General features: G+C 41.1%; 1 protein-coding gene across 1 annotated transcript in view; it reads left to right on the forward strand.

The window, feature by feature from the left end:
* Nucleotides 1-214: 214 nt before the first annotated feature.
* WAPL (WAPL cohesin release factor) overlaps nucleotides 215-16,977 on the forward strand; it is a 64,933-nt gene continuing 48,170 nt past the window's right edge. Inside the window, 3 exon segments of the mRNA XM_054515530.1 lie at nucleotides 215-466; nucleotides 3,531-3,976; nucleotides 3,979-4,053. Coding sequence (XP_054371505.1) covers nucleotides 3,553-3,976; nucleotides 3,979-4,053 — 499 coding nt within the window. The 5' untranslated portion in view covers nucleotides 215-466; nucleotides 3,531-3,552.

Below are 16,977 nucleotides of genomic sequence, written 5' to 3' on the forward strand. Positions count from 1 at the left end.
CGTCCCGCCACGGGGACCCGCCCGCCGGCTCCGGGGGCCGGGCCCGGGCCCTGCGGGGCCCGCGCCGCGCCGCAAACTACAACTCCCGGCGGGCACCGCGCGGCAGGGCGCAGGCGCGGAGGCGGCGCGGGCGGCCGAGCGAGGCGCGCGGCGATTGGCCGCGGCGGCGGGGGGCGGGGCGCGCGCGGTGACGGCAGGAAGGAGCGGGGGCAAATGGCGGAGAGATGGTCCCGGGGCCCGTCCCGAGCGCGGCGATAATCCCGGCGCGGAGGAAGCGGCGCCGGAGGAGGCGGCGCCGGGGGCCCTGACGCCCGCGACACCCCGAGAGGGTCCCGCTGCCGGAGGGGCGGAGGCGTCCCGCAGGCTGAGCGCCTTTCCTAGGCGGCGCTTCGGCGGCCCGAACCCGCGGCCGGAGCCACATCGGCCGGGCCCGCGCCCGGCACTTGCCGCCACCGCTGACGCCGAGGTGGGTGCCGGGTAAGGGGGCGGCGGGGGCCGCGCGGGCCGCGGAGCGGGGCCCGCACCCCGCGGGCAGCAGCCGCCGCGGCCCCCGGCGCTGTCCCGCCTGGAGGGGCGTGCGGGGCCGCCGCCCCCGGGCCGGCGCGAAGTTGCGGGGCGGGAGTTGGACCGGGGGTGAAGCGGTGGCGGGGAGCGGCTCCGCGGGCCGGGCCGCGGCTGCCCCGGGCACTTGTGTAATGTGGGCCGGTGGTGCGGCGGGGCGGGGGAGGCGGCCGGGCGGGAGGGGAAATGACATCAGGGAGCGGTGGGGTGACCCGGTTCCGCTCGCACACCCCCCACCCCCCCCGCCGCAGGGGGAGGGAGGAAAAAAGAAACTGTCACCGTGGGATTTCATCAGCTCCTTCTGCCTCCGTGCATTTAACCTATTTTTCTTTGCTTTGATTATGTAAGAGGAGCGGTGTAGAGAGGAGCGATGAGTAGGGGTGGCTGATGGGCTTCCTGGGCAATTACCGGGCTTTTTGTCTCCAGCTGGTCCGCCGAGTTAGCGCTGGGAAATGAGGCAGAACTGTGTTTTGGGTTTTTACACCTATTTACGTTGCTTGCGCCGCTCCAAATGGTGCGGCACAATGCAGGCGAGGGAGGCAGGGAGTGGAAACAGGAATTGAGCAAGTGTTTTATTTCCCTCTGAGTGAAAAATCGAGAGAAAATTGTAAGTAAAGAGTAAAAATCTTATTCTGTTGATGCTCTCGTGTAAGGAGGCACCTCTTTATGTTCTTAAATCTAAGACACAAGTTTATAGTATAACGTATTTATATTTTCCTAATACTCGTCTTTTAACTATGCACATTGTATTGAGTATTAATTTGGGGTTTGATATTTTGATTTAAAACTTCTTATAAGATTCTCCTAATTTTAAAATATACAAATAAGAAAATATGCTTCACTTTCTGAAAATAAACTCCTCTTGACTACAGGAATCCTCTCTTTGGAACTACAAGCCACAAGCCATAATTTAAATATTTCATTATCTTTGCATAGGCTGGGAATGTAGTATCAAAAATACTTGAGTACTTCTTACAATGCTTATTATGATTAATACTTATTTGAGTCTTGACAGTTTAGGGGAGGAAAATGTGCTAGTGATGAGTGAAATGTTTTTTTCTTTCCTGTAAGTTGTTGGAAACTAATAAATACTTTACTTTAGCTTCTACAGTTCAAAAACCTGGCTGTTCTGGTCTAAAATATTTTGGTTGGTATTACAAATACTTACAAGCATCAGCGAAATAAAACTGGTCATTTAGATTTAGTTTGCTTTCTAAACTATGCACATATAGAAAATTGGAGCTACCTACAGGGGAGGAAGAAAGGAAGTTTGGCAGTGATGTGTGTGGGGAAAAGAGGAGATGGGGTTAAAGAGTGCTGTTTCCTAGGAGCAGGCAGGAGCCCTCTGAAGAGTGGGCTTTTGCAGCAGAGTTCTGCTCAGCAGATAAGCACCTGCCTTCACCTTCCCTCAGCTGCACCACATGTAAAAAGAGCCTTTCCCAAAGTGGGTGTTCCTGTAGCTCTTCTGCATTGCATCACCATCTGCCTGATAAACTTCTGAAGTTCAAATGTGATCATTTTAATTCACTTTAAATTTTCTCCATGGATTTTCTCCCCATGAATTGTTTGGTTCCTATGGTAAGTGAAGGTTGGCCTGGTCTAATAGAGGGAGACTGTTTTTAGTGAGACAGTCTTGCTAGAATGAAGTGATAGAGGGACATTTCTGGAAAGCAGTCTGGCAGTTTTGGTAGATGCAAAACTGACACTTCAGGTTGAGAAATTGAGTGTTGAGATGAAAACTAAAATAGGAAAGACAGTATGTCACATATTTGGGGAGTAATAATAAAAATAGTTGTATTGAACAAATAGATCACGATAAGTCCCATAAAAATTATTTTAACTGCCATTTTTCATATATTTATATGAAGATAGTTAACATTTCAGAAGTTAGATTTCTTTGATTCTGTAGCTTAAATAACTGTCTTTTTTAGCAGACTCTTTTCCAGTATGGAGAGGAGTTTCAGAGAGAAAGATGGACTTGATTAGATTCAGGCTGACTATAAAGAATTGCAATTTCCTATCCATGTTTGGGCCAAAAAGAGAGAAATAGTGCTTCACAAAACAGATAGGAGGATTTGGAGTTTGTGTTGTCATTTGTCCAGTAGTGGAAGTATTTGTTCTTGGGTAAAAATCCCCAGGTGGTCAGTCTTCCTTCTTGAGTTAAACAAAAGTAGAACAACACCACATGCAAGGAACTCTTAAATGTGTTCCTGCTTAATCTGTTACTTTTACCCTTCTGTTCTTCTGAGCAAGCAGTGGAGTGGTTGTGCTTGTAAGAGCCAGTGAGCAGTAACAGTTCACAGGGGCCTGCTGAAGGTGTCCTGCATGTTCTTAGAAGTGGATTGAGCAGTGTCTCTGTTCTGTCCCTTGGTGAATCAGATTTACTGTGGCGGATTGCTGTGCACCAGTCCTGACCACATCATGTTACCAAGTAAAACACTTGTTAAGTGAATGTGAGAGATGAACATGGGATGGAGTTGTCATCATTGTGATTAATTAGTACTCAAAATACATCGACAGCAATGTAAAATATTCTGACAGATTTTGTGTTTAACTGGCAAGAGATTTTTTTAATGCCATGCTGTGCTCTTGGACTCTAGGAGGGAGCTGCATGTCAGATGTGAAAATATTGCTGAGTTGTTTTATGAAAGTGCCTTCTATCCTTGAAAATATAAAATTAGAGCAAAGAAATACCATTTTTAGAAGATTTTTTCTTAAGGATTCATTGTGCCATTGGTTTATAAATGTGCAAGTAACTGAATTTCAATTTATTTTAGTGGGTGCTTAATGCAGAACCTTTGCCCTAATGACAGTCACATGTGAATGAGTGAGTCTAGAAAGAAGCAGGTGATGGATCTGATCACCAGGCAATGTACATGCCTGGTGCTTGTAGGCCCAATAAAGGGTGGAAGTAACAATCATTTGTTCTAGAGGTGATGAATTGATGTTTCTTCTTTCTTTCACAACAGAGAATATGAAACAGGAGCCAAAATGACATCCCGATTTGGAAAGACCTACAGCCGGAAAGGAGGAAATGGCAGTTCCAAGTTTGATGAAGTGTTTTCCAACAAACGGACCACCCTCAGTACAAAATGGGGAGAAACCACCTTCATGGCCAAATTAGGACAGAAGAGGCCCAGTGTCAAACCAGATATTTCTGAAGTTCCTAAGAAACCCAAAGTTGAAGATGAGGTAACAGAGGATCCATTTGGATTTGACAGTGATGAAGAATCTCTTCCTGTGTCTTCAAAGAATGTGTCACAGGCTAAAAGCTCCTCACAGCTGGAACCTGGTGAAGCTGCTCAGTCTGAGGACTTCACTCCTCTACTTGAAGCAAACAGCAGAATTAATCAGCCAGACAGTGGAGAAAATGTTGCCTCCAGCAAGTGCATACCTTTTGACAATACTGTTCCCCTCTTGAAGAAAAGAGCACAAGCAAAAGTGTGGAAGATGGAGAATGCAAGAGCAGCAGTGCTAAACTTGTGACTGCAGGTTTGTTTGCTCAACTGTCCATATACTTCTATTTTCCTCTGATTTTTGCTGACCTCCCTTTAGACTTTGTGTTTTCAATGGATTTTTAAGTTTTCTGATAAAACTGTGGGGCAATTCTTAGTTGTAAATAATTGTAGAGTATTTAACCAAAAGCACTAAGGAGCATTCTGTGTTTTACATACTGCTCTGAGGTCTTTGGCTCTGTAATCTGTGTGTCTGCAGATGGAGGTACAGTGCTTTAGCTTCAGGGCAGTATGTTAGTCCACTTAGTCTAACTATTCCATAAAATGGAATAATAATAACATTCCTTTTCTAAAATTGCTGACTGCATTTGTGGTTTTTAAACACGTATTTTCAATAGCAATGAGTTAGTGGTAGTAGAATTTAGTGTGGGCACGTGTTTACAGCCATGAAGGTGAAGATACAGCTTAGGCCATGCTTTGTTTCATTATTTAGGTGGAAGAGTAGTTTTCTGAACTTCAGCTGCACAAACATTTTCTCTTTGTAATTAGCACAACTATATCAGGTTGTACATAAAAACTTCAGACCTGTGAGACTGCATTCTGTCAGACTTCTTTAGAGGTGTTTTTGGGCTCTGCAGTGTTTGTAAGATGGCTTAATACTTTTCAGAGGGGAGTTCACAGGGCCCTTGGAGCTGAGCAGCACTGTAATTTTCTTCAAGTCAGTCTTGGAAAATATTAGATGTTGTTACATCTCATGAGAGGTTTTTGTATAATGGGCTGATTAAACCACAGCTTCTATAATTGGGTAGAAGATCACATTAGATGAACCTAGATGAAGATGACACCTACTGACTTGCTCTGGGTTATCAAAATCAATTTGAATGAGAAAAACTTATATAACTTTCATTTCTCAAATATAGTTAACCCAGGGATTAGAAATTTGAGTGGACTTGTTCAGTTGTTAATGCTGTAAACAAGAAGATACCGAATAGTAGAAGATAGTCACAGTTCAGTTATTTTTTCTATATATGTTAGGGATGTAATTCAAGAAAAGCCAGGAAATGCTGATTTGAGCTATAGTTTGAGCTACATTTGTAGGATGTTTAGTTGTCTTTTGATCTTGCTCTTTATTTTTGCTGCTAAAATATTTCTTGCTTTCATATGATTTTCGGCAGCTGTCTTTAACTATGATTCATCCTCAGACTGGAAATAAAAAATAGAGCATTTTAAAGTTTGAATATTGTTTTCATAAGAAATATAGTAAGTTCATTCTCCAGTATTTCTAAGGGGAAGAAACAGTGCATTTCCTTGGTTTTAATGAGAGATTGTAGTAGAACAGGTTTTACAGTGAAATGGTTTCCTTGTAGACAACCTCTGTCAGAACAGTATTTTTCAGGTTGAAAAAGAAAGTGAGAGAGCCGTGGGGAGAAAATGTGATAGAGCTCTGAAAATTCATCATGTGTGAAAGGCCAAGAGGAACAGTCTTGAGCAGTTTCATTGGTACTTCCTGATTCCAGTCATGTGGAAAATAATAAAATACAATATTTAGCATGGAAAAACTCACTTACTTAAATTCTAGAACTTATTTTTAGATAACACTGTGTATATCATAAATATGCAGCTCTGAACAGGAGGAAGCTGATGAATCTTGGTGGATAAGTCCTTCCAACTTTTGAGTGTGGTGGTGGTCTGAATGCAGAGGGGGAGGTTACTTAAAGCACAGTTTACTGAAGGAGTTCTGTTCTGCTTTTCTGAGGTATTTGTTACTGATTCTGGCAGTTCAGCCAGAAGTAGTGAAGGACAAGCTGTATCTTAATCTGATGGTTCTGTTCTTTCAGAGTCTATTACATTCTGTTGACACCCAGTCAAATGAAGATAAAAACACTTTGCATATCTTTCTTCAGAAATGAAATTCAGCTGCGAATGAATCTTTGCAGAGCATCCTCGGAGGGTCTTTGGTTTCCTTACCCTTATTTAAAGACTGCAGTCTTGGTGGTAGTGTTTCTTTTTGTCAGTTAGTGTAAGTAAAACTTGGATGTTTAAGCTGCTGTTGTACTTGTGTGTAAACTGATCCAAAATAAATAAAAATTGTCTCTGAGGACGTTGCTCAGCACACTGAGCAATTAGAGATAGTGGTGTATAGTCAGCCAGTGTAAATGTAGGTACTTCAAAGGCTTCTTTGTTGTAGTGACTGTTCAGTAAAGCTTACTGGGAAGGCTCTTTCAAAACTACAGAGTTAATTTGATTGATTTGGGATAGGGTTGTGGAGGATGAAGGGACTTGGGGGGACTGTAATAGTGTATGTACCTCAATTGCTTACATGTCCTTGCCCTCCCCGTAATAATTTTCCCCTTCCTGGTGACTCTTGAACTCCACCAGATTCAACCAGATTTGTCCAAAGGGCTCAGAGATCCTTAAGACAACAAGCTTGACTATTTCTGAGGAGGAAGAGAAGGGGTGGGGGCTGGGAGGGAAAGCAGGCAGGTAGAAGAACATTAATATTCCCAGTGTAAGCAAGACTGCAGTGTGAGCTCAACCTTCACCCACATACAGCACTGTATCTCTGGGTGTGGGAAACCAGGCTGTGTTGGTACTGATGTTGAAGCAAGTGCTTGTTAATTTGTTTTAAAGTGCAATTTGCTAGTCCTTCTCCTCATACTGCCCAGACAGTGCATGAGCCATCGTTGTGTCTTAATTTTTAATATAGGTGAAGATAATGCTAAGAGTTAGACTGAGTTGAAAAATGTGACTTAGCATGGCTTTGCACAAACTGAGAGGTACAGTTAATTCTGCTCCAGTTGTATTATCCTGCCTCAGTGGCCATTTCTCTGGACATTAAAATGAAGGTGATGCAATGTCTGTTAATTTTAGCTAATGTTTGGTATTAAAAAGCAGTTGATTTAGAGGTTTGTTTTAGTAGTTGTGCAGCCATGTAACACAGTTGAGGATCTGTATCTTTTATTTAAAATTGTACAACTTGCTGGTCTTTTTTATTTTTTTTTAATAGCCTTCAGCTAGTGCTTGTAACAATCTCGTTTTAAAGGCTTTGAGAAGCTCTTAATGTGGAAAGCTTCTCATAATCTTACCCTAATGTTGCTTGATCAAGACTTAATACTGTCTGAAGAGTGTCTATGTGTAATCCTGGATGTAGCAGGTAATTTGCAGATAGGGGTTTAGGTGAATTTGAAGCAACAAAAGACTGTTCAGTATTAATAGTTACTGTTAGGTCATCTTTGTGAAGGTAGGGAGAACTTGGTAGCTGGAAAGTAAGTTGTGTCATTAGAAAAATACCACAGTGGTAATGCATATAAAGCAAAATGCAGCTACTTAGAAAATGAAGTTTTTTGAGACAGTCTTACAGTAGGATAAGGTAAAAACTTCAGAACAATATTTGGATTTTTGAAACAGTCTGGTGGGATTTCTTTTTTTTTTTTTAACTGTTAAGTTTATTCTATAAGATGTAAACCCAAATAGTATTTCATGCAAGTTTTGATATAAAAACATAGCCTTGCAGAGCAAAGTTTATAAGTTGGCTCTTTTAGAATATTTGTTAGCTTATAGATTGAATTAATGTAGTACAGTTTTCCATGAAAATTCATGTCAAAGTTTGATGAATTTTAGGAGTTGGTATGGCATTTCATAGTTATATTAGTGTATCAGTATGTTTCACTTTGGACAGCTAGTTTGCCCACTCTGGCTATTTCAGCTTATGGAAATACTTCTGGCATTGTAGTGGGAGTTTGCATTTTGACTCTGGGTGCTGTGATGATCTGCTGGCTTTTGCTTTTGTGCCCAGTGCTGAGCTCTGTAACTCAGGCCTTCAGAGGGTCTGTCCAAGGGGTTCATAGTCTCCATCAGAGAGGGCACTTGGGTTGAGAGATGTTGGTAATCTCTGCACACTTCATGTTCTGCTTTATGGACTATGAGAGAATATTCCTTTCCTGCATTAATTCTAAGGGAAAAAAATTAGGTGTTTCATCGTGCATTAGGGGAGAAGTATTTTAATTGGGCATGGATTAAGTCTGGTTTGTCTTAGAGCCTATGAATTTATTTCTTGAAAATGTGCTTTGCTTGCTGTGGAGAAATAGAATGGCTTAAAAAATCTTTCCAGACTACAGAATGGTGTAAGAATTGTGTCCCTTTTTCCTGTGTTGTAATGTTAAGTATGGATTTTGTGGTTATTGTGTTGGCAGTGACCTTTGAGGAGGCTCTTTATGATTAAAAGAACAAATTATTTTCTTTCCCCTTAACATTTAGAGCAATAATGAAAACAGCTATTCCTCATCTTGTCCTTTGTTCCTGTGTACTGGTATTCAAACAGGTTTTGCTCTGGCAGTAGTTTTGCTCTTGGTGCTATAAGAGAGCATTTGTCTGTTGACTGCTGTCTGATTCTTTTGTTTTTCTAGATAGCTCTTAATGCCCTCATTTGTCACTTGGGGCCAGTGCACTTACAGGTAGCAAATCAAAATGGCAAGTGCAGTTCTTAAGAACGTGTGCTTCTGCAGTGCAGGAGCAGAGGGATATGGCTGTGCTCAGTGTGTCTTGGCCCAGGATGCACAGTCTGGTTGTGGTTGGTTGCTGGAAAAGCACAGAGTGCAGAGAGTAAATAGCAGAAAATGGATGCCCTTGAGGGAATAAGATGGTTTAAGCCATCAAGTCTGTTCCTGACATACTATCCTGGCAGTACCTTAGTGACTCTGTGCAAAGCCTCTGCATCCTGCTTATGTGGGTGGGGAGCCCTATCTTTAGAGTTAAGTTTCAACTTCCCAAGTGTAGGTTTTTTACATAATTGCATTTGACCACCAGATTGGTCAGGGTATTCCTTTCAAATTGTTTTTAAACTTCTGTTTTGTGTTTAACGCTGACATGGACATTGAAAATAATAGTTAAGCCAGAGTAATATCTTACTTCCTCTGCAGAGTTTTTGAGAGTAATATTTACTTTGTGAGGAGGAATTTCAGTTTAGTCATTTTCCACCCAAAAATGGAGCAGAGCTGGGGGAACCTGAATGAGGCCTGAGCATTTGGCAGTCTTAGGAGACAGCTGGCAGCAGCCATGATTAAAAAGAACTGCAGCTGTGCTCTGGTTGGGTCAAAGCATTAAGAAACTTACAGCAGAGAAGGGGAAAGGTCTGCCAGAAAATGTGTGCTCAAAGAATTTCAGTGTTTTGAGGTTTGTTTGGATGGTGGCAGTTATGATGGGTATGTGGATAGCTGGGGTTTTTCCACAGGTCCTCTCTTCTTTAGTTGCTTTTTGGTAAGTTTTCCCCTTTTGAAGATATCCCCTTTCCCTATACACACAGTTTTGTTGCTGTATCAGTAGCCTGTGTTAAAACTGGTGTGATTATTATTCTTCTTTTTTTTTTCCCCTCTGCTGCTTCTTTAGTGGTGGTGGTGGCCTGTTGGTTTTTTCCTGGGGTGTTTTTCAAAAGTCCGAAATGGTTGAAATTCTGTTTAAATCTCAGTGTTTATACTTGTTTGCTAAAATGGCGATACAGAAAAATACCCCAGTGTTTAGGAGAGAATCTCATTTCTGCAACATATTTTTCCTAATGGCAGGGCAGTTCATACTGTGTATGTCCATGCACAGAGTACATGGAACTGTCTTCCCTTAATCTGTAATTCCCCTTTCCTATACAGCAGTAAATTTTGCAATCCATACTTTTAAAGTTATTCTTTCTTCGTGGCCTTGTACAATGAACAGTTTTTAAAAGATCATATTTTTAACTGCTTCTTAGTTTTCATGGTTAAAAAGTGGAAATAACTTTGCATTGAAAACAGTTGGCCAGTGCTTGTGGAAGAAAAAAATCCCTGTTAACGTGTATACCTCTCAAGTGGGCCAGAGCATGCAGGCAAGCAGAAACCAGTAGGTAAAGAAGCTATTTCAGACTCAAACTGATGCAGTCTTATTAATTGGATGGAAAATGTTCAATTTCAAACTTAGTTCATCTTTTCATTTAAGAATCTGCTGCTTTTTTTATGAAAAATTTTCAACATATTCACAAGTACTGTCTCAATTCAGACTGATTTAGCCTAAGTATACATTTGTTTTGACAATTGTTAATGTTGCTATGTTATAGTGTGCTTTAATTTTTTCCCATAGCAGCTCACCCTAGAAAAGTTGATGAAAACAGGTATTTCTGGCATGTGTGAGCCCCTCATGTTGCCCATGACACTTAGTAGTTGTTTATTTCTGGCTTTCTCTTGCTACTCTGAGCAACAGATGCCCTTCTGAGCTTGGAGTGAGGAGGAATGTGTCTCTTTCGTTGGACTTTCCATGAGAGGTGAGCACGTCAGGCTCTCACAACTCTTGTACTACCAAGCGTAGCAGCTCTTCTGCCCATAGTGTTTTTCCCCCTGAAGGTTTTCTGGGGAAGCAGTTGTGCTGAGCTCACTGTGCCTGGTTTGGCCAGGGATGCATGTACAGGTTGATTTGAAGGTGGTATTGAGAGATGCACTGGTGTCAGGTGCAATGAAAGATGAGAGCAGAATACCTAGTGATTGCTAGCCAAAGAACTAGAAGAAGAGGGGGTAAGACAGTTGCTACTTCAAAAACCCATCTTGTCATACCAGTAAAAATATTGCCTGAGCTAAAGGCAGGGGAATAGTTCAGTGAATATTTTCTGCCCAAGAGGGAAGGTGGCCATGTCAGCCTGCACTCCTGTGAAGGGCTTCCACTTCCATTTAAAATAAAAGGACATTTTAGCAAGTTTTACACTGACTGCCAAGTGTACAAGCATGACACAACTTCTCAGAGTGTCTCCTGGTAGTACATCTTCCCAGTGGAAAAAAGAACCTGAGGAATTACTGTATGCTGAAACAGGGGTGCAAGGTTGGAAGCAATACCCTGTGGGTAGGGTTCAGCCTTTCCCTGGCTGGAGCCAAGGCAGCGGGGGATGCTGTGCCAGCAGCATGTTCTGAAAACATGAAAATCTTGTTAGGCTCAGGGAATGAAAATAATGGTCTGTTGGACATGCTGAACAGTGTGTTACCAGACTGATAGATGCATCCAGGTGATTTGAGAGCAGAAGAGGTGTCTTAGGTGTCTTCTGTCTCATGTTTAAAATAATAGCTAACTGAAATGGAGTCATAGTGTCATTAGTTAAGACTGTGTAAGAAGTAAATTAATTTTTTATATAAATTGCCTTAGAATTTTGATATTCAGGGTGCTGGAAAAGGAAACAACTCAAGCAAATGATTCTTAAGGAAAATAGTGCTGTCATGGCAGTAAATTAATTCTCACCACTTTAGGGTTTTCTGTGACTTTGTTCCTGCACAATAAGGAGCCACTTATAACATCTGCAAAGAGTCAAACAGTGTCTGTCTTATCTGCATACAGACTTGTTGGGAATTCTATTACTTAAAAATTTGTAATCATAGCTATGGATGTGGTTCTATAATTTTAGCTGTTTTAGAGATTGTCAACCATGAAACTGATCTTGGGAGTCACATCTTCCTGTCTTCTGTTCACACCTACTAGCATGCATTGCTTTTCAAGATCTCATAGGCATTAATGGATACTTAATTCAAATAAATTTTGCCCATTTCATAAACTGTGTATTTTGTTTCCATGGGCTTTTTTTTCTGAGTTTTCCAGTTCTTCAGTCATAGACAGAAAATAGATCAAGGGAGTTTGGTCTGCAACCTTTTCTCCTTACCAATCAAAACATTTCACTTCCAATGCATAATGAAATTTGTTCTCTAATTTGTAAAGAAGCATGACTTCTGTGCAGTTCTTGGTTTTCTGGCCAAACCAGAGATGACACTCTGTGTGTCTCAGTTGGGCTCTCCCTGGAAATGAGGGATGTGATATAAGCACCTTTCCTTTAGCTGGTCAGCTGCAAGTTGCAGGCTGAAGTGATGTAGCTGTATGCTTGAGAACGTTGGTAATGGTGTAATGGAGCCATAATAAATGTTTCCAAGTGCTCAGGGACATCAGGCAGAGCAGTAGCTCATAATGAGCTTAACAAGCTGTTCCCTGCATCCTGTGTCAGGATCTGTTCCTGAGCTGTAGCCTCTTTATTGTATGTGCCCTCAGTAGCTGGAGGGCTCTGAGGGCCCTGCACACAATTCTTGATGTTTCATTTTCTTGCCACCATGTCTTGGTTTCTATTGGAAGAGAAATCAAGAATGTAATATTGGCATCGTGCCACCTGCCTGATTTCATTGCTTTAATATTTGCAGTGAATTGTGGCTAATACTGAAAGGAAAGAAACACAGTGTTTGTTGATTTGTTTGTTGTGAATAGCAATCGTGTTTCTCTCATTATTAAAGTGAAGGCTTGTACAGCTACTTACACAGCACTGAAGGAGAGTAAGGTTTCATGCTGCAAAGGCTATAGAAGGCCATATGCCTTTTGTTTATAGCATAGAGGATACTTTGCTTGGCGTTTATTAAGAGAGAAAACTAACCCAAAGTTGAAGTTAGTTGGGCTAGCATGTAACACTGGCAACTTGTCCACGAGTACATAGAAAAAAGTAAGCATTTATTTTGCATATGTGATCATAGCAAGAGTAATATTGATTGTCCTTTTGTGTCCTTCAGTTTTGTCCTAACATTTGTGCTATTCAACTGGTTTTGATCAAACTTGGTGTGGTGAAGAGAGCTCTCAAAGACACAGTGCTGTTTCAGGTGCCATCTGTGCACTTGCCTCCCTGCTGCCTGCATGGTGCAAAGGCAGAGGAGGTTTTAGCTGGGTCCCTAATCCCTGGGAAGGCAGCAGCACATGGAGCTGGCACATGGAGCTGGCACATGTCACAGTGTGTGAGCCACAGCAGCGCTGTCCCCTGCCCAGCCACGGGCTGCTGCTGAGGAGGCTGCAGGGGATGATGGCTGAGTTGTGGGGCGGCTTTGCCCTGGGAGCTCTGCTTCTGTTCACAGGTAGAAATTTACAGCAGGAGGCCTTGTTCTCACAGCCCAAGATCCTGCTCTGTGCTCTGAGTAACATAAAAATAGCAAATAAGGTTCTGCAGCTCTACCACTGAATAGTTAACTAAAACATGTGATGTTTGACTCTAGGCAATTAGTGTTACACTGTTAATGGTGATTTGGTTTTTACAGAGCTGAAAATGATGTTTGCAGGCTTGGAGCCCCAGTCACTTAGCCTTGTAAGTTAAATGGAAATGAAAGAAAAGTGAAACAGGGACTAGGCTGGAGGAGGGATGCTATGGTTGCTTCGTTTTCTTGTCCAGAAGAGTGTTTGGTTTCCTAAAGGATTACTTTACTTTGTTTTGGATTCCATGTTGGTGTGTGCTATACCTGAAGGATCAGGACATGGATTCTTAACTCATAGCTTCACTATTTGGTGGAGAGAGTTTTTTATCTTTTCTCCAAACTTCAGTGTTTCCTCTGTCAAACTTTTACTGTTATAGGTAGTTGACGAACAAATGAAGTTGAAATGTGAGACATTTTCATGTCAGAATTGTCAGATGTTGAGCTGAAGGATGTAGGTTTCTTATCTCTAAAAAAACTGATTTCTCTTAAAAAAAAAAGTGGAGTTTTGTAATTCTAGGGTTGCATTCTTCATTATGTCTATGATCTTAAAAATGAAAAAGGAGGAGGTAGTAGCAATGGCTACCTATGGCAGTCATGAGGCATTTGTTGAATGTATAGAGTAACATTTGTTCCATCTAACGAGTGCTTATAGTAAGTGATTTTTAAAAATAGGATTGGAACAGGAAGTTATCTTTATATCCATCTAGTCTGTCTTAGGTTTTCCATGTAGGTATAGATGTATATTTCTTCCATGTTTTCAGGTTTGTAACTGAAAAAGCAGTGGGCTTTTGACAACTCTGTAGCATTCCTGCTGTTTGAGTGTTTGCATGTATCTATATATATTATGGAAGAGTGTAAACTTTATAGCCTTATGTAAATTTACTATCTTGCATTGTCTGAAATTGAAATTTTTTCTCTAGTGGTTACTTGGAACAATAATCATCATCACTTAAATATAGTTTTACAGATTTAGTAATATGCATCTGTGTGTGTGAAAACATGTCATTTTATGGGAAAGAGTGGAATTTTTACTTTGGCTTTTTTTTAAATTTATCAGCAATGCTGAAGACATCAGTCTTGTTAAGTGACATAAACTAGAGCATGAAACAAAGCAACTTTTAGTGATCTAAACAGAAATTAAATCATGATTACCACAGAACATTGATATGGTTCCTAGGTGTACAGTGTTTGTACTTGGGAGGGGGTTATGCTGTTGCTGATTTTAAATTCCTTGGGAGAGTTATTCTGGTATTTGAGCCCCAAAAGAGCCTAATTGCAGTTAAAAATAAGGGGAGAAATTCCATGTCTCTTGGACTACAGAATATTTAATAAGTAACAATTAGTTCCTTTTCTCTCTTTTTTTTTTCCTACAGTCATGCTAGCTTCTGCTGTAGTAGTTGCTGCCAATAATTACTGTAATTTTAAAAATCAGGATTATTGGAATTGCAGTTCCTGTACACCTTTGGGCAATTAGGAAGTGATTAGCAGTACTTTCTGGTATTGAAGGTTCGGGCTTACAGCTATTGACCCACTGATGAGATGAGAACAGTGGCTTGACAAAGGATCTTTAGAGGAAGTATTCCTCTAAATGTCACTGCTTAGTTTTCCAGTAATGCATTGTGATGATCCAGTTTTAAAGCCAGACTTTCTACCTAGTGTTCACTAAAGAGTTCAGTGGTTCCATTTTCCACCAGCCTTGCTTATTATTGGAGATGGAAAAACCTCCCTGGTGCAGTTACTAAGACTTTTGAAATACTGTGTGTTTTTAAAATTTTGGTGCCCCAGAATCAAGGAGGAGGTTAACTCCCACTTTTTTGCTGTTTAGGAGTACCTTGGTGTGCTGTATTAAATTAGGAACTGAAAGGTAAAATTGAGATGCAACACTTGGTTGGTACTTAGAGAATCTTCTCCAGCAATTCAAGGTTCAAAGCTGCTGATGTGATGGGTTACACAAAGGCTGCACACGGCCTGCTGTGACCATAAAGAGCTGTTAGTGCTCTTTGCCTTGTAACATTTCTTGGGAGTATAGTAAACCAAGCATCAACAAAGCCATTTGACTGGGCTAGAATGGATTTGTTATTTATTAGTCAGCCGAGCTGACTGGAGAAATTGATTTTGATCACATTTACATGAGGAGAAACAAAAAGTTTCCTTAGATATGGAACAGCAATGGTGAGGCTGCAAAACAGTGTATTTTAGCAAGGAAGTCTGAAAATGTTTTAAATTGAATTTGCTGTTTTTCATGCCTAGAGTGTTGTGGTAGTGGTAGTCTTCAGCTTCACAATAATATTAAACATATGGGAGAAAGGAACATACTGTACACTGTCAACCCCCGTCCTTGATTACAGAAAGATTCATTTTGGTTGTGTCTCTTGGATTATGGCAAGGATGAGATTGAAATGGGAATAACAATATTGCTTGTATAACATATTGATACTGAAAATTAATAACCAACATTCCATCATGGAGATGGCAGGGTTAGGGTTCCTTGTTTTTGAGGAATTTAGCTTTGAGTTTTGCATTTCATATTCTGTGAAAAGCATTTTTTTATTTCTAGCTGAGTATGTATAACTTCTGTGACAGATCTCAGCAGGACTCCAGAAAACTTAGATGCAGTTTGTCAGATATTACTTGTTCTGGTTCCCTGAGGAATTTTAGCGGGATTAAACCAATTTCCTGCAAACCTAGATTTGGTAGCCATTTCTTCTACTAGAATTTTCAGTATAAGAATTTTCAATTCTTTTATAAAACATATGTGCAAGGATGGCATTTAGATGATGCCAAAGTCCCTGGAACAGTGCTGATGCTTGTTTCCCTCATCATGAGCTTGAAATCTTCTGGTCAGTGCTGTGGAACTTCTGTGCCACTTGGGTAAATGGAAGGTAATGAAATTTAATGAGGTCAGGACTAGTGCTAAAGAGATGCTTTGGCCTTCATTTTACTGATGAGTTTAGGAAGCCTTTGCTGCCTAAAAAACTTGAACCTTTGGCATTGTATTCTGCCAGTGGAACCCCTTTTATTACTGTAGTATTCTGCACGTGTCTTCTAAGCATGTTCTCTAGCATTTCTGTTGTCACTTGGCCCTGTCCCAGTTGCTTCTGTGTATTATTCAGTTCATCCCATCATGTGCTACTCTTCTCTTTGTCAGACTCCTTATCTTGCTTCTCCTGGCCCAGGCAGCCATTTCAGGGCCAGTAGTAACGGCAGGCACCTGGCTTCCTGTGCTTGCTGATACTGTCTCAGAAATTTCCAGGAAATTCTTATTTCATGGAAATACCCCTCTTATATTGCTGGGTGTCTCTGTGTTGTGTGTGATGTCAACAGAGGATGGCAGATGCAAGTCATCATGAAACTCTGGTACCAAATCCACCGTGCTTCTGTTGGTATTCAGGGAAAACAAAGGGAATGGTTTCCCCACCAGTTTAGAGGACAGCAGGTGGAAGGCTTAGTACTTGCATTGCTTCCTGGCATTGCTGTTGTATGGGTGCTGGTTGGCTGGAAACAAACCTTAAAAAAACTGACTTCTTATAGTGGAACTTGTTCTCCTGGACAGTGTAGGATGTGAGTGTGGCTATGGGTTGGAGAAGTGTGAGAATAACTTTTGGCAGCAGCTCTTCTTCAGAGATGCAGAAATTCATTGCATAAACCTGAATTTCAGAAGCGATAAAATTAAAATTTGTGATAAGAACTGCATTTTTAAATTTCTTTTGTAAGTCCAAATATTTTCATTTAGAGCAGCAAAATGAAATGACAGTTGAAGTTGTTTGCTGTTTTAATCAGGGTACCAGAAGGAAATTATTTCCTTACATAATAGACAATTTGTAGTTGTTCTTTATCTCTAGTTATTAACTGTTAAGTCACTTGTGTGTCAAACTTCAGTAATAGTCTTCTGAAAATTTCACCACTAAGTTTCTCTTTTTTTGTGTAATTTGCCTTGGTAAATAAGTGGTTGTATTTAGGGTTTACCA

This window comes from Molothrus ater, chromosome 8, assembly GCF_012460135.2.
Source record: "Molothrus ater isolate BHLD 08-10-18 breed brown headed cowbird chromosome 8, BPBGC_Mater_1.1, whole genome shotgun sequence".
Taxonomy (NCBI): domain Eukaryota; kingdom Metazoa; phylum Chordata; class Aves; order Passeriformes; family Icteridae; genus Molothrus; species Molothrus ater.